Source organism: Protopterus annectens, chromosome 17.part0, assembly GCF_019279795.1.
Source record: "Protopterus annectens isolate FY-2018-M chromosome 17.part0, PAN1.0, whole genome shotgun sequence".
NCBI lineage: Eukaryota > Metazoa > Chordata > Ceratodontiformes > Protopteridae > Protopterus > Protopterus annectens.
In genome coordinates, this window is record NC_056751.1 from 638,897,566 (window position 1) to 638,924,060 (window position 26,495).

At 49.1% G+C, this 26,495-nt stretch overlaps 1 protein-coding gene across 1 annotated transcript in view; it reads left to right on the plus strand.

The window, feature by feature from the left end:
* Positions 1-1,933: 1,933 nt before the first annotated feature.
* Positions 1,934-26,495, plus strand: part of LOC122791486 (vomeronasal type-2 receptor 26-like) — a 184,457-nt gene continuing 159,895 nt past the window's right edge. Inside the window, exon 1 of the mRNA XM_044059229.1 lies at positions 1,934-1,962. Within this exon, the coding sequence (XP_043915164.1) occupies positions 1,934-1,962 (29 nt within the window). The remainder of the gene's footprint in view (positions 1,963-26,495) is intronic.

A 26,495-nucleotide genomic window follows, 5' to 3' on the forward strand; every position in this document is an offset into this window, starting at 1 on the left:
ATTGAACCAGAGCTCCTCTTGCTGTGAGGTGACAACACTAACCACTGCACCATCACAGCCCCCCGATGTCAGTGAACGGTAGTCAGTCATAATAAAAGTTTTCTGTTGGCAACCATACAGCTTTCCTTTCGTATTGTGTCATTAATTTAGAAAACAAGATGGAGAGTTTTGACTGAGCTTCTTCACTAATGTGTATTATAGAATGTATTTGTGGATTTTAATTAGCAGTTGTTAGAAAATTGTGTTTCTGCTTTGTTTGTTTGTTTGTATCTTTTGGCTTTTTTCCGGTTAGGGGTCGCCACAGTGGAACTCCGGTCTGCTAATGATTGGTAGTTGATTTTTATGTGCCGAGTTACCAGCTCTGATGCACAACCTTCAATGAAGGTACGCCCTTTCACGCATGTCTCCACGCAGAAGACGCTCTAGCTGAGAATTGAACCGGACAGCGTCTTACTGTGAGGCGACAATGCTACCGCAGCACCACCACCGCTGTGAACTTCCACAAGAAGGATTACTTGTAAAAGCTATTGTATTTCAAATCCTGCTGGGCCAACGTCTTGTAGTTACATTCACATTTGTAGCAGCATTGTGTTATACTATCAGATTTGTGCCTTAATCGTTTGTTACTGCATTTTTCCATAAAAACGTAGTACTGGTAAATTTCTGCATAATCTGGTGCCTTAGACTGTAGTAGTAGTTCAATACTGTGAGAATTATCTCTGTTCGAGTCTGTGCTTCAGTGCGTTTAGAGTCTGCTTATCAATTCCCTGCTTGAATTCTGTGTCTACCTCATCCTCAACAAACACATTGGGCTCAAGTTTCTGAAAGAGCTCCAGTATTACTTTTATTTGATTGCAAGCCTCTGTAACTAGCCTGCTTGTTCTATGAAAATGTCCTAACCCTTCCACCCTTCTACTGTTGTTGTTTTATAAGGCTGCGTCTCTGCCTTCTAACCCTTATGATTATTTGATTTCCAAAGTCCCTCTCTCCCTTCTTTCATTTCTATTGACTGTTGTATAAGGTATTTATGTACTCTTCCCATCCACTGTTTTCCATAGACCCATGATACTGAGTGCCCACCCAGCAAACTAATAGTGTTCTTGAGTAAACTTCCCTTGCTATTTACTGCCTCCTGCTCATTTTCCCTGAGTTCAGCAAAGCTTGTAGTTCTAGCCTGCATTCCACAAGTGTTTTACTTGTATTCAGTGCCATCCAGGCAATGTTAAATATCTTTGATTGCTAAATCCCACAAGTTATTTTTGAGCAATCACTTTTGTTTCCTGTTTTATGTGTGCATTCATTGAATTAAAAAAATTGCTCTTCCTCTCACTGTTACTAAATTGAAATTACCTTCAGCAAGAGATTTCCATCTAGTTGTTTAAGTGGGTTGTATTAGCATTGCACTTGTGGGCCTCTTCTTCTGTGCTTTTACATCAAGAGAACTGGGTTTATTCATCTTGTGGAAGGAGGCATTTGCCTGGTCTATATGAGCTGGGAAATGCACAAAAGGATTCATAGTGCAGTCATTTTATTGGCCAGAGGGCTCACTATTTAGTTTTCTGTTTTTTTTTGTCCTGCTATAAATGTTGCATGCTTGCAAGGGTTAGCAGTGTCATGTACAATAGCAAACAACTATAAAGCACATTTTTTCTGTAGAACAATCATGAAACTGTGACCTGTAAAGCAGCTATATAATGCAAATACTTTGTGTGCCAGCAAGCTTAGAGCAGCTAGTTGGATCTCAAGTGTCAATACCTACAGATTCAGTAGAATTCAGTATTGTGTAAACATTAAAGTTAGTAGAATTTATGGGTCTACTTTAAGCTCTCGAAAGCAGAAAAACCCGAATCCAAATCGTGCGACACGGAAAGAGCGAATTGTGAATACATCAAATGAATGAAACAGCAAAAGGGGAAATATTGAAATCACATAGATGGCTCGTCTGCGGTATAGCTCCGTAAGGTAAGTGTGCGATAGTTACGGACCTTAGGGGTAGGGAGGGGTTAAGGTAAGTGCATAAGTAGGTAGTGTATGTAAGGTTTTGTGTAGGTAATGTATGTAAGGTTTAGTGTAGGGTTTTGTTAAGTTTATGTGTGTGGAATATTTAGTTTGTTTGGGTATAGCTCTGTAGGGGAAGTGTGTGGTAGTTATGGACCTTAGGGTTAGGGAGGGGTTAAGGATAGTGCATAGACAGTTGTGTATGTGGGGTTAGTGAAGGGTTAGCAGTAGGATTTTGGTGCTTTAATTTAGGGTTAGAAGTAGGGATTTAGTTAGTGTATGTATGTGTTTTTTTTATTGTGTTTGGGTGGGTAGTGTGTTACGGGTGGTGGGATGGCCGACTATGACGGTTTGAGGTTTACATTTTCGCGCTTTAGTATGTTCGACGTATCCACTGTTTGCTCTTTATGTGTAGCGCGATTTGGATTCGGGTTTTTCATGTTTCAAGGGTATAAAGTAGACCCGAATTTAGTACTGTTTAGCTTAATCCACCCAAATAAAGCACATTTATTAGTCTGCACAAACAAATCACCTTTAATAGCTTTCTAACCCCAATACACCATCCTCTTGTAGCTCACAAATCAAAGGACTGGACATTATGGATATGCATTTCGCAGCTTGTTGGATATGGGCATCTTGAGGCAATGCAGTAATTGTCTCATGTCTGCTAACAACCACTTAATCCTGAAAGAATCAGACACAGTATGCGAAAGGTGCAATTACATAATAACACTGGAGGCTAAACTCTCTCATATGAGTCCACATCAGGTTGTCGAAACCACGCACACACAATACCCACCTCACATAGCACATAACATGCACATAGACTAACATCTGCTGAGGCACTTAAAAGCAATCTCCCTAAACAACAAAGACCACACAGACCACTCGCTGTCAAAGCTATGCCCCAGCAAGCCTAAAGACACTCAGAAAACACACCTAAAAACCACACATACTGTCACTCTCAGTTGAGCACCAAACACTAAGCCCCTAAGGCAAGCAAACATACTTCCCAGGATGCTCATCATAGGGTACTCCATTGTAAGATATACTGATGCCCTTCTAACCAGGATGAACAAGGAGAAGATAATTGCTAGTTGCTTATCTGAATCCAGGATCTGCCAAATCACACATGCACTCAAGTCATTACACCACAGATACCAGTATGATTCCATCATAGTTCATGTGGTGATAAATGACATGAGATGTAGCTCCCTGAACTATATGAAGAGAGACATTATGAAGTTTTCAGACTACATGTCTCAGGCTGGCATGAGCCTGGTACTGTACAGCATATTATCATCACTGAGGATAATGCTACAATATGAGCAAAAAAGGATTGATTTCAACAACTGGCTGTCTTTCTGATGAAATTCTAAGGGGAACCAATATTTGTCATCTTGAGAGGCCATGGTTAACAGACCATGTTACTTTGCCAATGATGGTCTGTACCTTTCCCCTCTAAGTTTTAAATACTGGCTAAGGCTTTGTCTGCTCTATAGTGCCTTTTTTAGGATATGACAAATTGACAAACATACCAATATAGCAAAACCAACTCAACATAACCTCAAGGTGTTACTGCTCAATGCAAGGACCTTAAATAAAAAAACTACACTCTGTCCAAGCCTTCCTCATACTCAGGAATGTAAATATCTGTGCAGTTACTGAGGCATAGCTTAAAGCAGCAGACTGTACCCTGGTAGTGCAAGGTTTTAGTGCCTTCCACACTTTTAGACTAGTACTACCACAGGTAAAGGCTAAAAGTGGAGGTGTCTCACTATACATGAATAACAAGCATACGTCTAGGGTGGTCAGACAGGATGATGTGCTGGAGCACCTCCATGTGCATATTACCATAGACAAAATCCTGTACCATATCCTTGCCAGCTATAGATCACCCTTCGAAGTAAATAGGCAACTAAGAGGGCTAATTAGGTCAAACAAATCCAACTTTGAGGTTAAAATACCCTCTCAGATAAAAGATAACCATAAGGCCTTCTACAGGTATGCCAGAAACCTTGAAGTCAGCACACAGCCAATGTGCTGTACTGCTGGTTAATGGTGCCACATTCACCAAGCCTGATGATATAGCGTACCTCTTAATGAACAAATTCAGTTCCAACTTTAGTCCCATTTCTCCCCATACCATCCCCCCAATAACTCCTTCAACTATAACTGAGGATCATGCATTAGCAGCACCTCACTAAAGCCAAGAATATGGCCTCAATGGACCCTGGATAACATTCCAGGAAACCTCTTGAATAGCCATAATTATGCCTTATCAGGGCCCCTGGAGTCATTATTTAACTGTAGTCTTAAAACAGGCTTTGTGCTACATAAATGGAAGACTGTGATGGTCATCCCCTTCAAAAGGGAGGACCTTCAAAAGATCCAAGAAACCTCAGACCCATTAGTCAGACTAGTCTTATTTGTAAAGCCATGGAAAGAATTATCATGGAAATTATCAACAAGAACATAGGAAACCTCCAGACACTGGATCCGTCCCAGTATGGCTTTGTCAAATGAAGGTCATGCTAACTGAATCTGGTAGACTTATTTGAAAAGGTCAGTAAGGCAATGGATGAAGGAGAAACTGTGCATACTGCCTATCTAGATCTGGCTAAGGCATTTGATACAATACCCCACTTAGGCATTGTCAACAAGCTTACAGAACTGGGTATAAACTCCTTTATAACATGATGGATACCTTGCTGGCTCACTGATATGACTCAGGAGGTAAGAATCAGTGAGACCACCTCCAGAAAAAGGCCGGTCACCAGTTGAGTCCCCCAGGAATCTGTACTAGGTCCACTCCTCCTTGGCATCTACTTCTGGGATGACAAAGCCAAAGTCAAAGGCCTCTGGCTAACCAAGTTCATAAACAATTGCAGAATGGGAGTAGTCACTGAATTCCCCTAAGATAAGAACACCCTTCAGGAAGGTCTAATACAGATAAACACTTGGTGCCAAAGCCATGCCTTAAAACTCAATACCATGAAATGCATTATAGTAGTTTTTCAGAAGTCTGCCACCTTGTGCAACTTCATCATCAATAAAGCACCCTAAAAGTTTGTTCACTAATCAGGGATCTGGGAACTCACATAGTTAGTAGTCTAGCCTTCAACCAACATTTGTCCAATGTAGTAAGAAAATACATTTATGTTGCTCAACTTATAAGCAAGGGCATGGCATCTAGGTCCAGAGAGGTCATCATACCTCTGTACTCGGGCCTCATTAGACCCATCATAGAGTATAATGCCCCCTTCAGTATATACCTGACCAGGCACTTGCAGCAACTGAGACATCCACATTCACAGAGGTACCTTACAAAGAGAATACAGTAAGTAAACACAATGTATTACAATGTGTGACTCAATGCTCTGTTTCTTTACTCTGTATCACACAGACTTCTGAGAGGTGATTTTTGCCTGGCACGCAAGGCATCCCTGGACCCTGTTTTGATGAATCTTTTGTACATCTGCAAAACAAACAGCATTTTAACTCCTAGATTAAAAAACTTAAATTTTGCTTGCAATATAAATATGACATGTTGGTGAAACAGATATGTTTCTCAGAGAATTCACATTCACCGGAGCAGGCTTCCCATTCATATAAAGCAGAGTTCCTCCCTATTCCTATTTAAACAGAAATTCACCCCTTTTCTGGCTTCTATGTCTTTGAGGCAGAGAGGCAGTCACTAAATCTCTGTCTGTACATCAAATACAAATAAAATTTGTGGGTCACATTTGGGTTGCATGGCTAAGCTTTTATGGGCCCTAGTGGTTGTTAGCCTATGAACCTTTGGAGCTATGAAATCCAAAGGTTTCATCGTGGTATTGCAAATGACATAACTGTCAACATGAATGCCATATTTTGTTCTAATCCATATTAAAGATTTCATTTTTGCTGTTACTGGTCCAACCTGCATGTGGTACAGTTCTAGCTGTACAACAGATGCAAAATCTATGTTTTATTTTGGGGTTCCTTTCACTTTTGATGCACTCTTAAACATATAATTTGCCTTTTCACAAATCATCTGTCTGCTTCTCTGTTACCATATCCAAATGAGCATCCTGGATCTTGTTGACCTCTAAAATGAACTTTTCTTCAACAAGGTCACTACCAGAGTTTCACCTTGCAAATCACCAATTTACAATGTAAAATCATTCCCCCGGATTCATGAACCTTGCGCCAGGCGCACGCATGGCGTAGGCGCCCCAACGCCAGACATGGCCGCTGAGCGATTCAGGTACGAACCAATCCCACGTGCACCACCGGCGTACGCCTGAGTTGCGCCGCCTCCGGCGTAGGTATGTTAAACACCCCATGTGCGGTGTTGCACCATGCAAATGAAGGCAAATAGCGATCCAGTAAGTGGCGCAGGCGTAGCATAACGGCACGGCAATGTAAACCAAAAAAAACGGTTTACAGTCATCCAAACATGACATAGGAGTAACGGAAGGCTGCCAACGTCAGGTGTCATACTGGTGCAACATGCCAATGGGGAAAGACACCGAGAATGTCAAAGGAAAACATGCAGAAAACGTAAATAATGACATAAATGGTATGTACGCAAAAACCAGAGCAGAACCCCAGGACATGTCCGTGGAAGGTGCGGAACAATGAATTAATATGACAGTGTCATAAAAGAGCAGTATAAGACACATCAGCATCACAGCCACAGTACACCATAGTATGCATGGAAAGCCACAACCACAGCGCAAGGGTTGCCAAGGAGTGGCGGTGTCCGGCGCCGTAACCATGTATTAGTAGTCAATGCCATGCAAATGAGGCAGCTAATACTGAATCGCAAAACCCCCGCTGGCGTAAGGCTGCACCAAACGGCGCAGCGGTAATACACCGAGGAGTGGCCCAGAGGGAATACATGTCAATCGCAGAGGGGTGTGCCACTGTAGGAGGAAGCACATTGGAGCCCAGCAAACAGGGGCTGTACAATGCACATCACAGCATCAGCACCGGCGTGTGAGGAAATAGATGCGCTGAGAGTACAGAACGCGCGCACAGATGCATGTGTACGAGGATGACTACGTTCCCCAACCCAGTCATGTGACGGCCGGCCCGTCAACAACCATGGATACAGGAAGGTGATGCGGAGAATATGAGGAAATGCGGAAGCAGTGTAATTGGAGTCGTAATGAGCAATCAACACCAATCAACCCACGAAGGGCAATCGGCGGCAGCTGACAACTCTGCATGCAGAATCCCGCAAAACAGGAAAGGGGAGGCATATGAATGCAAAGAAAGTAGGGGATGTAGCAGAATTGCAAAGAGCGAAGAACCGATACAGCACAGCCAAGTAGAGAGGTAGCATAACGGCGGCAGACAAAATGCATGAGATGCCATGTGCCTGCAGGATGCACTCCAGGAAATAGTAGGTGCAACCTGCACAAACAGTAAATTAAGGTGTAAAGCTAAACCAATGCAGGCAAGTGTAATGTAACACCAAAGGCAACAGCGTTGCAGTGCCAACGGTAAAACACGGAAGATAACACACAGATACGGCAGCACAGACACACCCAATGACATCACCGGGTGTAGAGCACAACACTATAAAGTGTGAATGCACACAACACACAGCGCGTATTCCCAAACGCCGCACTTTAGGGTGTAAACACACGGGGAACTTTTAAAATGTATATGTTGGGTGCTGCCATGGCCGTGATGCATCGGTATGTGTTAGAGACAAATGGAGTTGCGGAGGAGGGTGCCGACAACTACCGTAGGCCTCAGAGGAGAAGGAGAGTGTTCAGACCAAGGGCGACCTACCAGGGGCTGCAAGACCTGGAAATAGTAGAGCGTTACAGGGTGGACAGGGACACGTTACAGCAAATAGTGGAGCTGTGCCGGCCACGCCTGAGAACAAGAGACAACAGAGTGGAGCCCATCCCAGTGGACACAAAGGTATGTGTAAGCTTGCGAATACTGGCAACAGGTACCTTTCAAAGGCCAACCGGGGATATAATGGGCATCTCACAGGCATCAGCATCCAGGGTACTACACCAGTTTCTGGATGCCATGTTACGACATGCCCATGAGTATATATCCTTCCCCAGATCTCAGGAGGAGTTGGCTAGCAATATGCGCCACTTCCACCGTGTGGCACAATAGCCGGAGGTACTGGGTGCGATAGACTGTACGCACATAGAAATCAAGTCACCACCCGGGGAGCAGGGTAGACGCTACATAAACCGCAAGGGATTCCCCTCCATCAATTGCCAGGTCGTGTGCAATGCGCAGGGCATTATCATGGATGTGTGTGCTGGCAGCCCTGGAAGCTACCACGACTCCCATATCTGGCATGCCTCACAGCTGTATCAGGTATTCGCCAGGGGGGACATCACACAAGGTCACCTTGTGGGGGATGCTGGCTACGCACTGGAGCCATGGATGATGACACCCATCAGAAATGCACACACACACATGCAAGAACGCCATAATGAGGCACATGCACAAACCAGAATAATCATAGAGCGTGTGTTTGGGATGTTGAAATCACGGTTCCGGTGCTTGGATACATCCGGTGGAGCCTTGCAGTACTCTCCAGGCACATGTGCCCACATATTCATAGTATGTGCTATGCTACATAATATGATCCTGCGGAAACAGCTGCTGCAGGGACATAATGGTGTAGGGCCACCAAGCCCGCCACAACTGCCAAGGCAAGCACAGGCACAGGGCATTCAGCGCCATGAACACACTGTGCCAGCCCCAGTAGGCAGATGGAGGCGTACCCAATATGCCTATGCCTTGGCAAAGAGGGAACGTATAGCACATACTCTGACAGCGTAGGCCCCATGGACTGACACCTCCCTACCTGCACACACAGTGAAATGGACGGCACACAAACATGGCCGCCCGTAATGTGTACTGTATGTGCGGTCCCATGTGTGACTCCAACATAGGTAGCACCCAAACACTGCACACCCAACAGCCAGCGGAGCATGGAACGCCAACACCTCAACCGCACGCGGGTCCGACAGCAGACGGCATAGCCGTATGCTGCCACGTTCGGCGCAAGGTGTCTACATATGTACATATGTGCATACACAGATATGGAGATAGATATCATTACACACGTAGAAATATATGTACACATACACAGATATAATGTACAACAGGTTCAACAGGGAATCACAGGGATGCAAGGTTACAGAGAAGTAAGACGCAAAATCTCTACATAGTAAACATAGTGAACGACAACCCGACTATCCGGGAGGGTGGACAGAGCAGGGAACGCCACCCATGGAAAGGTCAACCCTCCTAAATGCATATTCGCGAGTCGGGATGATCGCCAGGCCACGATACAGTAACAGGACATGTGCGGGTAATATCCTTAGGATATGAGGGCGGTAGACACCGCCGCCGGCGATGTGGTCAACGTAAGTACTGTGTGCAACCGTCCCTGCGAAAGCGGCAGTATGTGTGAGGTGAGGGTGTCGTGTGTTCCGCTGTGCGAGTGTAATGTGTGTGCCACTGTAAAATGTGTATGTAGGTGACATGTGACAGGCGGAGTGGAATTACATGTGTAGGCATACAGTATAGGAACCACAGGCGTATGTACAGCAGTAGCCACAAAGTAGTACTGACAGCTCCTCACTGGCTAGGCGCCTGGCGACGTAAAACGATGCAAAGCGAAAATGTCCCAGAATGTACCACAGGAGTATAGCCAACATGAGATGCAAAGGACGCATGTGCAAACCATGACCGTATGTATGGCGCCGACATGTTAATTTCAACACCATACATCGGCAACGTTACGCAGCAATAGTTATGTACCGCGGAAATACGCATGTGCTACCCCGGCACCGATCGTGGACACGTATCGTCCCGTAAACACCGCTGTGTGTTCTACGAGTGTTAAACAAGCAATCGCCACCCGAATAGGTGGCAACCGGTAGCATACAGGCCGTCCCAAGTACAGGACCACAATGACCGTAAATATCCGTGACAAAATGCCAAGGGATAGTCGGCACGTACGAACAGCCGCAGAAATACTAACGATGTGACGGAGGAATACATGCAGGAAGCACACAAGCAGGCGGTACCGACACCAGACGACATCAACAAAACCTACACTCCTAGAACAACAGACAGGTAACTTGCAGCTCCCCAGGCAGGGATGGAGCACACACACAAGCATACCGTGTATGTACAAATGCAAGGCCCACAACCCGTACCCGTCACCCACAGCCGCCAATATACCCCATCGCACATATCAAACGGATACAAGCCGAAATAGCAGCAAAAACATCCAGGCAGTCAATGACAGCGGCATACCCGCAACATCCCGCGTGGGAAACACTATCAGCAGCGGATGCATACCTGCATCCGTTGTGTACAGGAACACAAGAGCTATGTTACACATCAGAATGCAAAACGCCATCGACAGATGCCGCCAGGACACGGACACCCACATGTCGAACATAATACCATACCCAACACACACAATCCACGGCTAACACCACAGCGAAATGTACCTGACGCCACACATAGCGGTCGCAGCCACACATAACATAACACAATACATACCATCCCCACGAAGGTAGTGCAAATAACCAACGCCCAGACGAGGAATGAACCATGCCCTAGTTCCGACGCGTACCGTACGAATGGAGGAGATGCATAGGTGATATGCGCATAAGTACACACCGAGGAACAGCTATTGGTGTGATGAACCCACATGCCGCAGGTGACGACGGATATAAGGAAGACTCCCAGGATATTCAAACTGTATGTTCATACCGAACAAAGACTATATTCCCACGAGCCGTTCACTTGTTACTAGCGAGATTCTAACGGAATAGGGAAAGCAACACAGGAAAGGTATGTAGAACCCACGAGATGTACTGGTGTGTAACGCACGATATGTATGACGAATCTGCACTGTATGTGAACGGTGTTTGTAAGTAAAGATACCTGTCCATAAAGCAGAGAGTGGTGAAAGGTGGTTATGTAGTGGTAACCCGATGAGCATACCAACTACTGTGGACACCGTGTGCACAGCAGTGGGACATCATGTACACAGCTGGGATAACCCAAGGGCTGGCATAGGGATTTAAAACACAGAACAATGCCACCACCCACGCTGATGCTGGCAGTGGATGTCCGACAATGAAGTGCCACAGCAGGGAATAGGACATGTATGTATAGTGTCACAACACACATGTGTATGGGCATATATCGTCGATGTCATACGTAATGTGTGCACGACGTGCACGTATGCCTCGCAGTAGGGGTGACTATGTCAAGTATGTGTAATGTAAAGCTATCATGATGGATATGTTCACACATTATACACAGTATCACAGGCATAGCATGCATGATGGAGGTATGGCCTAGTGTTATGTACATTAACAGGATATGTATGGCCTGCACATATGGGACAGAGTAGTAGCAGAATAGCCATCCGAAATGGAAGGAACAGCAAGTAACCATGTCCAAACGATCCGTAGCAGGTGCAATGTGTGCAACAATGACGTCTGGCAGGTCCATGTGTAAACACATGTGCAATGTACACAGTACTGTCACCCCCCCATGGTAGTGTCCACTGAACAGCAAAGGTGGATGTCAACTGCATGTCTACACAGTACTGCCGCTGTGGTGGTCCCATGTGTATGTGTCACCCTATCAGCAAGGGAGCTATCACATGACCAGTGCCACAGTGTGTCCCTGTGGTATGTGCACAGGACCTATGTTCTACAGCATGGTGTGTGTCTAGTCTGCGGAGGTAACACAGAAGCCCAGGCTAAGCAATGTGGCATGTGTGCACATATGCAGGAGTGCTTCATTCACCCTGCCCACTGCAAACGCCATGTAGGAGTACTACATGCATCAGTAATGCGGAGGACATGGCCCACGGCAGAGTAGAGGACACCCCTGTGTAAGTGGTATGCAGATGAGTACAGATGTGTTCCCCGTCTGTCATCTGCATATGTAAACTGTCTGAGCCTGGTATACATCACGGCATGACTATACCATGACATGTAAAGTTGTAGCCATTGTGGAAGGTACACCACGAATGTGTTATTGTAACCCTGCCCATGTGTTGATGTGTGTATGGCACAAGTACAAAGGCTACCAATGTCCCAGCAACACACATAGTCCAGATATGTGTGGCCCTGCAGATGTGTACCCACGCCACAGTGGAATATGGCAACCACAGCACCATGTGGGGCATGTGTGTGTACAGCAACCATGTACAATGTGATATGCATGTATAGGGACAGTATCCATGTGATACCCAGTGGATGACTGTCGCTATGCAAAGGTGATGTGTATGCACCATGTGTGATGTATCTGACGCAATGACATCTACACGATATATCTGCCACACCGACACCTGTATGGTTGTTAGCAGTATGATCTGGTGGAGCTAGAATGCTGCCAGGTATGTAGATGTGGGATATGTAGGCATGGACATTACTCCGTGACAGCATGTTGTGTATGTAAGCAAATAGTGAACATGAGGGGCCACATGACTGAGGACTGTGTAATGCCACATGTACCTTACATGTCGTAGGTAGCATGATATGCTTGCACCACTGTGTGACCTGTCCAGCAGTCACATAGCCTAACATCCTGAGACACAGGGTATGATGTGATGGTGGATGTGTACATTGCCACTACCAGAATGTGGAATGGTGCTGAAGGGCAATGTGGGGATAATGTCTGATCTGTTACCCTCTGTACCACACCAACCACCCATGCAATGGTATGACAGGTGGGCAGCATGTGGATGTGGTGTGCTGTGGCACACAGAGGCCCAACAAGGGTGCCAGTAAAGGCATGGAGGTCGTCAATGAGTGTGTGAAGCATGGATGTGAGGATGTGCCCCAGTGCCATACCGAATGGTCCAGTCATGGGTGTACGAATGCAGTCCCACACGTGCAATGCACTACCACCCATGTGTAGTGTGATAGATGCGGTGGTGTGGTGGTCAAGGTACACAACGTCCATGAATGGGCTAGCAGTTAATTCAGTGGGCTGCTGCAGAGACACATAACAACCAGGTTGGCAGGATATAACACCTAGGGAGATTGGAGGTGACATTGGGACAGTGTCCTAGGACATAACGTGTGCATGGCAGTACCATGTATGTGTCCACAGGGACAATGCGATGTCCATCTATGGAATGGAACCCTGTAGAGAGTGACAGTGTGTATTATCGGTAGGTATCCCATTGGCTGGCATGTTGCCAACAACATCTCTGTTGGCAATGCCTGGGTGACTGTTGTATGCTACATTGAATGTGGATGTAGCCAAACAACACAGACATACCACCACACTGCGTGAGTGCCCACACTGCAATGTAAGGCGGTCATGTGTAGGTAGCCAGCTGTGGAGTATGTGATGGACCACGAGGACCCACTATGACTGTCAAGTGATGCACCACACACATTTGAACATACCCACCGTGGAACAGCCTGCACATGCACCCATACAGCACATGTGCATGGAACATGAATACCACCGTGGTGTCAGTGAAAAGGCCAGTACCACCATGTCTCTGTGTGGAATAGCATGGTCCCTACCACTGCGTACATGTAGCGGAAGTGCACTGTGATATGTGTCAGCATAGTCATGTATACTGTCCGGCTGATGGGGTGCCATGCCATTAACCACCCCCGTCAGCAGATGTCGGTAGTACCGGCCGTTGAGCACATGTACCATGTATGCTGCGATGGGTGTGTGTCCAGGGCGTGGCTAGCAGGGCGGAGAAGCATATATGTTCATCAACCAGAGGGGGGATGTCCGTAGGTATAGCACACAGACACATGGAGGTATGGTGCATGCCGAGGGTAGTGTAGGTATGGTATGTCTTGTGTAATGTGTCACCCAGCTATGTGTAGTGCATGGCCAAGCATGTGTGGGTACATGGGAGTCCATACTAGGGAAGTGCGTGTCGCTGTCAGCACATGGCAGTAGCAACTGTCCGAGGTGGAATGTACAGTATGATAACACAGCCAGCATGTAACCTGTGGTGTACAGTGTACTCACCATTGCGTGTCACAATGTGTCTAGTGGTCACAAACATGGGTATCTGAACATGGAGTACCTATGATGCATTTGTTGTTGAAATAACTATAGTATGTGTGTAAATCACTGTGTGATGTGGGATCCACTCACCTGTGTGTGTTGCAGTCCAGGTATGTGCCTGGGAGGTATGATCTGTGTACAATCTGGACTGGCAGGTGTGCTCTGTAGAGCATGGAGGCAGGTCCCAGGCACCGCAGATAAATGTCAGGCATGCCGTACTGTGTGTGCAGTGCTTGTGTACAGCACAGTGGAGGGTGCAAGCATTGTCACACATCACTGCATGCCGTGCCTGCCTGTGAGAGCCCTGCTGGCGACAGACATGTGACACCGCTGCAGAGGCAGCATAGCATGTGAAGATGTACGTGTGGGCCCCACACCCTAGGCAGATGTCCGCAGGTCATGTGTGCCACAGTACTGTGGTTGACCACGACTGTCATACTGGACAAATACCACATGCCTGCATAAGTACAGTATGACCATAGTCAACAGTCGCAGTGACAGAGTAGGCCAATGTACAGTATCCCCGTGTGCAGACCACTGCCTACTGCACACCCGGCTAGACACACACCCAGAGGGTGAATACACCATTGAGCCATCAGATGTCCCAGTCCACGTAGCCTGTACAATGTCATGACAGGGTGGTCACAATAGCATGTGGTAAGACAGACATGTTGTACCAGGTGATGTGTCATGTGTGCATATGTTGACTTGCACAGACGTTCACATGTTCGCAACATACCAGTGCATGATGCATACTGTTACACGATGTGTGGAACTGCACTGTGACCCACAACAGTGCCATCTGACACAGGTGTGTTGTGAATGGTGTAACCCATGTTCACACAGGATACACACTGCTGCTGTTGGCAGCCATGCTGGTGGCTACCAGTGGTGCATGCAGTGGTCATACAAACATACTGCACACAGTGTTCATGCAGGGCTGTCCATTGTTGTGGATGATGTGTTGCTACGTGAAGGTAGGTGTGTGTTGTGAATGTTACATATCCAGATGACACCATCTGGCGCAGTCATGGTCGTCGACAGCATCACACACATCCACAGCAGTCAGAACCCTGTCCTGAGAATGTGTGTCAGTCACCCTCGTACAGTGTGACATATGTGCACATGGCAGAACACCTCACACTGTCATCTAGGATGGCTACGTGATGGCTGGAATGTGCTGTGATAATGTACAATGCTGGTAGCCCAATGAAGTACTTGGAATCACACACAGTACGCCATGGCTGCCATGTAAACCATGCACAACAATGACTGTCTGACAGACACAAACAATGCGTTGACATGTTGAACATGTGCACATGAGAACTCACAATGAGGTATGTTGCACATATCGATGTACAACTGTCATCTATGGCCATAGCATGGATGCAGACGCACATGCCCCACAGGCAGTACCACGTGATGCAGGTAGGGGGGCATTGCTCGTGTACATGTGACAGTTGCTGTACCGCCACATGTCCCGCATAGCCGTCATGTAGGGGTAGCAGTGGCATGTGACTGATGGACATGCCTGTACATTTGACCATGTCCCACAGGAGATGTGTTACGTGTGTACAACATGTGATGTGCCGACATCAAGCTGTGCAGTGTACGGCCGCCAGTGTACCTGTGTGACTTGTTCTGCGATGGGTGCAAAGGCACATAGTACTGCATTGCATGCCCACAAGCCCCACACAGGTGCATAGCCTGAACATACAATACAAAGAGGGTGTGGGATGATAGCAACCCACAAGAGGAGATGGGTACGGGTGGCAACCCACTACCACATGTGCGGGTATGGTGTGCATGTCTATGACACATTAGCACCTGAGAAGCTAGCGGTACAGCAGTACAGGGTTGCATGCAGATATGTTCAACAATATCCCTGTGTGTCCCACCACTGGCCCGTGGATAGACAGACACCAACAAAATGTGCAGATATGATATGTGCACAGCACATCACCGATGCCTACTGTAGAACAGGCTTATTGTGTAGACATGTGCACAGTAGGTCTGCGCCAGCCGCACTCAAACACGTTATGTGCCGAACCACACCAATAGTCCAGGCCATGCCACAGACGGATGTGCATGCATCTGTGTATGTACATCCGTGAATGTCTCCGGCGTAGCAGTATAGCTGTGTCACTGTTGTGAACAACATAATGAATGGGTTGTATGTGTGAGGGGTGCGTCATACGTGTATGGTCAGATCGACGATACCATCAGTGCCCCTGCTATGTGAACATCCCTGTCCCCATACATGGATACCTATGCTGTGCCCAACAACACGTGTCCAGAGGGAGGGATGGCGGTGTGCAGTGCACCAGCAGACATGGGGTGGCAGCAGGCACTGGATGTAGACATATGTGGTACCCACGTCAGTACAGGCAACCATCCATGTGCACGGGATAGCAGTGTGTGGCCACATACAGCACTGTGTTAACCAATATCGCAGCACATAGCACCTGTCAGGGTTACAGTGTATGCATGGATGTGCGATACCTGCATGCACCAGACACACCCCCACCAAGCAGCGTGCAGCCTACCTTGCATAAGGCCAGTGTCCACACCATGGTGATAGACATGTGTAATGTCCATATACACATAGCAATGACATATGGAATGGACAGCCACCCTGCCAATATCATCACCCCCCAGGTGGATCACATCCCAGTGCCATGTATGTGGCATACCCTGCCATACCATGCAGCCCTGCCCAGCAAGGCTGCATGTGCTATCACAGTCCTACATGGTGCGATGGACAAAAGGCACTGTCACTATCAACCATCCACAGCAGTAATGTTGCGGTGATGCACCCTGTGGGGTTACAGGTGCTGTGTGTTGCTGTGGACAATGTGCGTGTGTACATGCTATGCATGAGCTTTCCTGCTAATGTGGCATGGTTACACATTGTCCCATGTGTATCACATGTGCAACACAGGTGAGCCATGGCAAGTTGTCCAACACCCGTACAGTGCTGTGTGGATGTACATGGCACAACACATGCATGTGCAGGTGTCCATGTGTATGTGTACAGTGCCACCGCTGACGTTCATAATGGCCACTTACGTGACGTCTAGTGACATATACACAGCATCCAGGTGAACAGTAGAACCGTTGTCACATGGGGCCCCGTGACAACTGATATGGACACAGGTGCAGCCAGGTACACATGTCCACAGCAGGCTAACATCAACATGGTGCGTGTACAGTGTGATGAGGTGACACACAGATATGATATGACACCCACTGTTCAATGGTGTGACGGCAACAAATCGGCTGTGTCACTGCCATGATGCCTAGCAGAGAATACTGTGCAGATGTTGTACATGTCATAGCAATGTATTTCCAGCAGTATGCCAGCACAGCAGTGTAAATGTGACCTGTCACCATCATTATGTCTTACAGATAATGCCACGTTCCCGGCTGCCTGCCTTTAGCCGACAGGAAGACGAGGTCATAATACCGTTGCTACATGACAATTACGACATCTTGTTTAGCCATGTGCCACTGCAGGCACAACAACGGGAGGAGATGTGGCAGGATATGCGCAGGAGGGTGAACACCCTGGGCGGCCACAACCGCACATATCAACAGATCCGCAGGCACTGCACAGACCTAATCCGGCATGCGAGACAGCGTGCTGCTGCAATCGCCAGACAACAAGGTGGGACAGGTGGTGGTCCACCAACCCAGCCCCCACTCACAGCCACGGAGGAGCTCCTGGCCAGTCTGGGGACACCCATGGAACAACACGCTGAAACCCTCGCGTCCATCGTGGAGGTGGGTGTCTCCCAACCAACGAGCTTGGAGCTGCCTGGTAAGTCAGTGTTGCATGTTTGTATGATAAGCGACGTAGGAGTGGGTGTCATAGTACAACACAAAATATAGCAACACATGCCAGGTATATGGCCACACAAGATGCATACTACAGTATGCTATGTTGTGTTTGCAGACATGTGCATAGCACATGCTAACACACAGGTGCATGATGTGACATGCACAGTGCTTACCGTGTCGATAGTAATGGATAATGTGTATACCTTTGTGTCATCCCTATACAGGTACGTCTGGCGTGTCGCACAGACAAGGGTCTGTCGCAGGTAAGTCTGTTGCTAGTAAAAGGCATGATACGGTGTATTGATATTCCCCATGTGTCCAGGTATGACATGCACTCCTGGGTGTGCCCCAGTCACGGTATACAGGTTGCACCACCCGACACACACACCACCCATGTACAGTAGATACAACCGTTAGTATAGAGTGGCATGACACCACATAACCCATTGGTGTGATATGTGCAGTCAGCTATGCATACAATGGTGTAGGTGTTCCACAATGGCTGCATGTGTAGTATGCATTGGTATGCCTCTGCGGTATGCACACAGTACCACATAGTGAGCTGTGACCTGGCCAGAGCACAGGTGTTACCACTGTGACCTATGCCCCTGCATTGGGTGCACACGTTGTGACATGGCACATGACATGTCCCATGCACGTGGATGTCTGTCTGCAACAGTGTCACACCATGACATGACCTATGCATGACATAGCAGACATCCACAATGTCTGCATAGCCTTAGGGAATGTGACACCTCAGACTAGTACGGTTGTATGTCACATGGGCCACCACAGGGCCGTGTGCACGATGTCCATCACACACAATTGTCGATGACCCAGACAAACAAGGCCATGGGTGATACCTACAGGCATGTTGCCACACAGTACATCCGCAGTGGGTAGTCACCGTTGCACCCTGTCCACACATAGTGGGCTCATCACTGTAGTGGACCCCCTGGACATCCAATGTGGTACACCAGTGAAATGGAATGCCTGTCTGCAGCCACTAGAGGTGCCACCAATGTCCACCATATACGTGCTGCTGAGCAGCTGAACTGACTTTCAGACATGGCAATGTAATGCGTCCAGGTCACGCATCGCACAGAAACATAGCTGTGTCCTGCTACCGTGCAGTGGCACAGTGCCCGTACTCCCCACTGTACAGCTATGTACACAGCTCACACCAACCACACCTGCACAGACATCCGTGTTACACATGCATTGTATCTGTAGACTGTACACATAACACTGCACTGTGACATCCGTTGTGATGTGGTGCATGTGGTGGGACACCATCGTCACATGTCCACATGATACCGCACATGTTTGTGGTGTACATGACATAGTGACGGCAGCCATGTGTACTGTGAACCCGCCCGTGGCCACACGGTGTATCACGGTGATGCATGCAAACTACCATGAATGTGTGTACTGCATGCCCACTAAAAGACACCTGCCTGTTGTAGTGTGCACTCCAGGGCAGTATGCATACTGCCACTATTAATGTCTGGGCTGCATTCACTGGCCTGTGGTGTGGGAATGCTGCATGCCACCTGCAATATCACATGCATGATGTGTCTGCATGTGTGTGTGTCCGTGTGTGTGTCCGCATGTGTGTGTGTGTGTGTGTGTGTGTGTGTGTGTGTGTGTGTGTGTCTGTGTGTGTGTCTGCGTGTGTGTAATGTAACCTACGGTATGTCTTTGTATTGACAGGTGCTGTAGGTGCGTTCCCCTCCTGCGGTCCATCTGATGCTAGTGTCCCCACAGATACTAGTGGTGATGACCATGTGCATGAGGCACAGGCAGGGTCGTCACAGGCAGACACTGTGCCATTGGAGAACATCACACTTACGTCCCCTTCATCCCCGCACACGCTTCAGATGCCGACACATACCCCAACACCGTTGCCCATAGATGACGGACAGTCAGCGTCTGTTGGCACCGAGCAGGAATGTGTGGTGGCTGCAGAAGGTGCGGGTACACATGATGATGCCAGTGTAATGACTGGCGGAGTGCCACACAGGCATGTGGCAGGTGCTTCTCGTAGGAGGAGCACTGCTAGACATACACCTGCCGTACAGGGTGCAGCAGCTGGTATAACCAGACGCATGTTCCAGACTGTAATGGCGGCGCAGGCACGTGCCGAACGGCAGAACCAGGAAGGGCAGAGGCTGCAGAGGTCCGCAATCCGTTCTTTAAATGAGAACATCCAGTCATTGGCGAATGCCCAACAGCATCTTGCCGATGTTCTGGATAGGAGATTGGGTGAGATGGCTGGGATCCTCGACCGAGGCATGGCCATCCGTGAGCGTGAGCTGTCCGTGCTGGAACACCTGGTAGGGGTGAGGCATAGGGCATGTGGGCGTGGCCCAGTAACACCACCAAGTGCAGGTCGACGTGTGCGTGCCACCTCCCATGCCCACCCACACAGTGCTGGTAGCAGCAGCAGTGCAGCTGCTACTACACCAACCACACCAGGACACAGCAGGCCACGTGGACGTGGCCCTGGACCCCGGCGTGGACACGTTTCCAGCGGACATGTGTCATCGGAGAGTGGACACTCTATACCTCCACCCGGTAGTGCCCGTGCGACCCCAGGCAGGCACGGGTCAGGTCGCCGCAGGCGGACACAGTGAGCCGTACCACCTGCACTGTACAGTCTGGGGCTGCCAAGTATACCCCGTGTAGGCATCACAGATGACTGAACTGTGTACACACATACCCACACACAGCAAACACAACTGTAGGGCTCCACCACATCAACATGCATTCTGCACAGTCATGCCCAGTAAATGCACAGGCCCTTACACACACACATGATGTCATCCATTGGTACAGCCTATGCCTGTGGCACATATCACCCTGTGCATATGATGAAGTCTCTGCCGCAGAACCGTGAGCTACACCATTGGTGCACGGTTATGCAAACATAATCTGATGCACAGGGTGGACAAGATAGTGAGAGGTGTATGTGATACCTGTGTCTGCATAGTACGCGATGTGTATGTTGTGGTGGTTGTGTATGGCAGGTGACAGGTGCGTATGTGATGTGTGTCGTGCAGTGACATCATGCAGCAGACATACCATGTAGTGCAGGTGCAGCAGTCATTGCTCTGTGTACACAGTATGCGTGGTGGTTACATGTGTAGCACCTTGTTGGTTCAGTTAACCCGTATGCCAATTATGGTGTACTTGCATGTGCCTACTGGGAGCACTGTTATCAGTTCCCCATGTGTATTTGTGGGGTACCCACAGGCACATCTGGCAATATCAGCATAGCACAGGTACCCGCAACCGGCATGGACCCCTACATAGGTACATAGGCGCACATGTACATACCAGGCTATGTGCCCTACGGCATGTGTGAACCTAGCAAGACTGTGTGTGGCTGCTAACACCCCTTAGGATGAGGATACCACATCCATCAGTCTCCTGTCCCCTGTCCAGCACTGAAACAGAGATGATGCCTGGCGCATACCTATGATCACACATCCACACGTCATGATTACCCCTGGACAAAGGCAGTCATGGCCTCTGCTTCACATGGGCTGCCAATCCTCTCCATGTTGTAGGGGGTCTCTGGGCGTTGACCCTGTTCCCCCAGCACGTCCTAGTCATCTTTGTGGTGAGGTGTCTGACAGTCGCTTCTGTGGCCGTGTTTGCCTGGAGCCTAGGAGGTGGAACATGTCCATGTCACCCAGGTTGGACATGGCCGTGTATGTCAGGCACAGATCACCACAGAGCAGACGTGCTGGGAAGGTATACAGCCGGAGTCCCTTTGGTCGGGCAGCGTGTGACACATGTCCCAGCACCTTTATCCCCGCGTCGTGGAACGTTTGTGGTCCTTCCGAGTGCTGCAGGTGTCAGGTTAGGTACAGCCCAGATGTGCCATTGTATGCAATCATTGCTCTGGTGTGTGATGTGTACAGGGGTACAATGAACACCCCTGATGTGTATGTGATTCCTTCCAGACCAGGTGGCCACAGTGGAATGTCTTCCCACCCACATTGGCATAGTGTGTGTTGACAGAGGTTACTGACAGGTGTGGTACCCATTTCCATGAACACGTCCACCATGTTGAATGGATTACCACGTACATGTTACGTCGGGGTAAACATGTCCTCCCCACTGGGTAGGTCTGCACCTTCTGTGGCATGTAGCAGCAGGCCATGGCTCTGGCACCAGTTATCCATGTCTATGATGACCTAGGTGGATGTCCGGGTCAGATGGGGTGTTGGGTATGGTGGCCGGTGTGCAGTCATCTGCATACCTTGTCTGCCACAATCCCCCTATGTTTGCATGCACATTGGATGGTCGAATGCCGAACGGCAGGGGGCCCAGGACTGAGCCCTGTGGGCCTCCACTGGAGACCAGCTTAGAGTCTGACACGGCACCAGGAACACAAACCCTGTGTGGTGTGATCTCCAACCATTCTGAGAACCATCGTGTGACATATGTCCCCACATGTACGCTGGCGAGCCTTTCCATGAGTACCACGTGGAGTGTGTTCTGAACGCTCCCACCAGGTCATGGTAGTGTGTGCAAACCGACGTACCCCCATCAATGGCCTTGATGACTGCTCCAGACAGGACGAGCAGGTTTGGGAGGCAGGATCTGCCCTTGACTAAGTCGGTGTGGGTATGTTCCGGTAATGGCTGTACACCACTGTCTGTATTCATGGGCACCTGTATGGACCTCCCCGCAGCTTTGCAGACAAGGCTTGTCAGGCTGATAGGGCGGCAATGTCTACAGTCCCTAAGAGCACTACCCTGGCATAGTGGGGTCACAGCTGCCGTATGCCATCCAGCGGGGACCTAGCCCGTAGTAAGGCTAACATGACACAGCAGCCTTATGTGTGGGTCGTGGGCCTCAATGAGGTTGGGTAGCACACAGCCAGGGACACCATCGGGGCCCATTGGTGCTGTGTTCACCGCCTAACAGATATCAGATCACTCCAGGGAATATGAGATGTTTCGGTGGCTAGACTCCGGTGGGATGGATATGTCCCCTCTTGGGGGGGGGTGGATGTATGCATGGAACATGTCCGCTGGTTTGTTGACAATGTCTGTGGGTGCAGTGACCGTTGGACCATTCTGGATCATTTCCGGCCATGACTGTGCGCTCCCACCCATGTCCTTACCACAGTTAAGGAAGGCCCTATGGTTGTCTCATGTGCCCTCTGCAGTACCACTCCCACAAGCGGCCTTGGATGAATGTATGTGTGGCCGTATGTTGACGCCGGTATGAATGGGTGATGGCTTCCCTGGTACTGATATTGCTCTGTCATGTATTAGCTCCAAATGTTGATGTACAGTTTGTCAGTGGCTGGGGTCCACCAGACCATGTGCCTACCTTTGGTGGACAAGGTCCTGATGTTATCATGATCGCTTGGTGCAGACATCCCTGGGGGTGCTCAGAGAAGGCATTCGTAAGGGAGTTGGCGGTGCGGCCTGTGTTCACCACTGGCATGGAGGAGTTGTAGGGTACCACACCGGTCATATGATGTGTGTGGTTTGCTGTGGAGAGGTCGTCACTTAGGTCTCCCATGCCGGTGTTGGGTGCAGGATGTGGATTACCAGTGGATCCACTATATGGTCTGATATCACCATTGAGGGATGTACATCCTGTGTGGAGCATATCCTCCCCATGTGTGATGGGCAGAACTGGTATACGTCCCCCCCTAGTGGGTATGGTTCATGGCTGTTTCACAGCAGTCACGTGTATGAACACCCGGGACCTGTGGCGTAGGGTGTTGTGTCATGGGTAATGTTTCCGGTCTATGTATGGGTGGTTGATGTCACCCAATATGGTGCTGTTGTGAGAGCATGCACACTCACCAGTGTCCTCAGGACGGCTGTGCAGGTATCCTGGGTTTGGGAGGGTGTTCTGTAGCATGCAACAAACTGTAGGGCAGTCCTACCCATGGTTAATTGCACCTGGATATTCCCCGCTGCAACGGCCACGTCTGTGGCATGGCCGGGTTGCTGTTGTGTGGCTGGACACACACGACGGTCCACATTCTGCCACCCATGCTGTCGCAACATGTGTATGCATGTCCGCTCTGTGCCGAGTCTAAGTGTCTGAGCATGCCCAGTAAGCAGTTGTGTAGATGGACATACAGTACAGTGCACACCGCGCCCGACTGCAGTAATACCCCGGGTGCATGCCTGTATCCCCTTCGCAACGGCCACGTCTGTGGCATGGCCGGGTTGCTGTTGTGTGGCCGACACACACGACGGTCCACATTCTGCCACCCATGCCGTCGCACCATGTGTATGCATGTGTGCTCTGTGCCGAGTCTAAGTGTCTGAGCATGCCCAGTAAGCAGCTGTGTAGATAGACACACAGTACAGTGCACACCGCCAGACTGCAGTAATACCCCGGGTGCATGACTGTATCCCCTTCGCAACGGCCACGTCTGTGGCATGCCCGGGTTGCTGTTGTGTGGCTCGACACACACGACGGTCCACATTCTGCCACCCATGCCGTCGCACCATGTGTATGCATGTCTGCTCTGTGCCGGGTCTAAGTGTCTGAGCATGCCCAGTAAGCAGCTGTGTAGATAGACACACAGTACAGTGCACACCGCGCCCGACTGCGTTGATACCCCGTGAGCATGTCTGTCTCCCCTTTGCAACCACTAGGTGTGGGAGGCATGGCCAGTACACCCGCCAGGGGTACACATGACAGTCGTCACCGATGTCTGCTACTAGGCATGTAGCCATGGCCAATGGCATCCTGCATAGCCATGGTGACCATCCAGGTGACACATATGTGGCTGTCATGCCACATTGGCTGCCTACATCCTGCACGCCGGATGCCCTCTCATAGGGTAAACTGTCATGTGGTGCATCCCGTATCCCTGTCGTGATGTACTGATCAGTAGTTATTTGGTATCCCCGACTGCAGCAATAACGTGTTACTGTACGGCCACCTTGGGATGGTAACAGGCTGCATGACTGCGCACTCTGTCTTCATTCCCTATCGGATGCATTGTCTCTGCAGATGATACCACCCACCTAGGGGTATGCCTCCTGACAGTGCTGTGCTCAGTAATCCCGGTAGCGCGTTCTGTAAATGCTTCATGCTGTAGTGAGTTCATGTAGGTAGGCGTAGGTTCGACTCTCGGCTCTTGTGTGTGTGTGTGTGTGTGTGTGTGTGTGTGTGTGTGTGTGTGTGTGTGTGTGTGTGTGTGTGTGTTTCCAGCTGCCTCTGCAGATGAACATGCTTTTAGATGCTTCGCAACACATTTATTTATTTATTTATTTTATTTATTTATCATTTGTTGACCGAGAAAGTCCGACTAGGTTCCACAGAGCCTGTTTTCAGCGGAGGCCCGGGGAGAAATGCTCCAGATGCATGTATTTGGAATGTGGGAGGAAACCGGAGTACCCGGAGGAAAGAACACAGGGAGACACACACAGAAGGCCACCCAGAATCGAATCGAGAACCTCTTGCTGTGTATTAACGTTAACCGCTGCACCACTGTGCCGCACATACCTTGGCTATTGCCAGCTATTGTCTTACGAGTGATGTCACCCACCTAGAAGTATGCCTCTGACAGCGCTGTGCTCAGTAGACTCGGTAGCGCATTCTTTAAATGCTTCATACTGTAGTGTGTTCATGTAGATAGGCGTAGGTTCGACTCCCGGCCCTTCCGTGTGTGTGTGTGTGTGTGTGTTTCCAGCTGCCTCTGCAGATGAACATGCTTTTAGATGCTTCGCAACACATACCTTGGCTATTGCCAGCTATTGTCTTACGAGTGATGTCACCCGCCTAGAAGTATGCCTCTGACAGCGCTGTGCTCAGTAGACTCGGTAGCGCGTTCTGTAAATGCTTCATACTGTAGTGAGTTCATGTAGATAGGCATAGGTTCGACTCCTGGCCCTTCCGTGTGTGTGTGTGTGTGTGTGTGTGTGTGTGTGTGTGTGTGTGTGTGTGTGTTTCCAGCTGCCTCTGCAGATGAACATGCTTTTAGACGCTTCGCAACACATACCTTGGCTATTGCTAGCTATTGTCTTACGAGTGATGTCACCCGCCTAGAAGTATGCCTCTGACAGTGCTGTGCTCAGTAGACTTGGTAGAGCGTTCTGTAAATGCTTCATACTGTAGTGAGTTCATGTAGATAGGCGTAGGTTCGACTCCCGGCCCTTCCGTGTGTGTGTGTGTGTGTGTGTGTGTGTGTGTGTGTGTGTAGTGTGTGTGTGTGTTTCCAGCTGCCTCTGCAGATGAACATGCTTTTAGACGCTTCGCAACACATACCTTGGTTATTGCCAGCTATTGTCTTACGAGTGATGTCACCCACCTAGAAGTATGCCTCTGACAGCGCTGTGCTCAGTAAACTCGGTAGCGCATTCTGTAAATGCTTCATACTGTAGTGAGTTCATGTAGATAGGCGTAGGTTCGACTCCCGGCCCTTCCGTGTGTGTGTGTTTCCAGCTGCCTCTGCAGATGAACATGCTTTTAGACGCTTCGCAACACAGACCTTGGCTATCAGCGGCCATTTCTTTACAGATGTTGCCACCCACCTGTACATGTGCCTCTGCTGGTGGTGGGGCTTCCCGGGGGGGGGGGTAAATGCTTTTCCCCTGCTGGCTGCA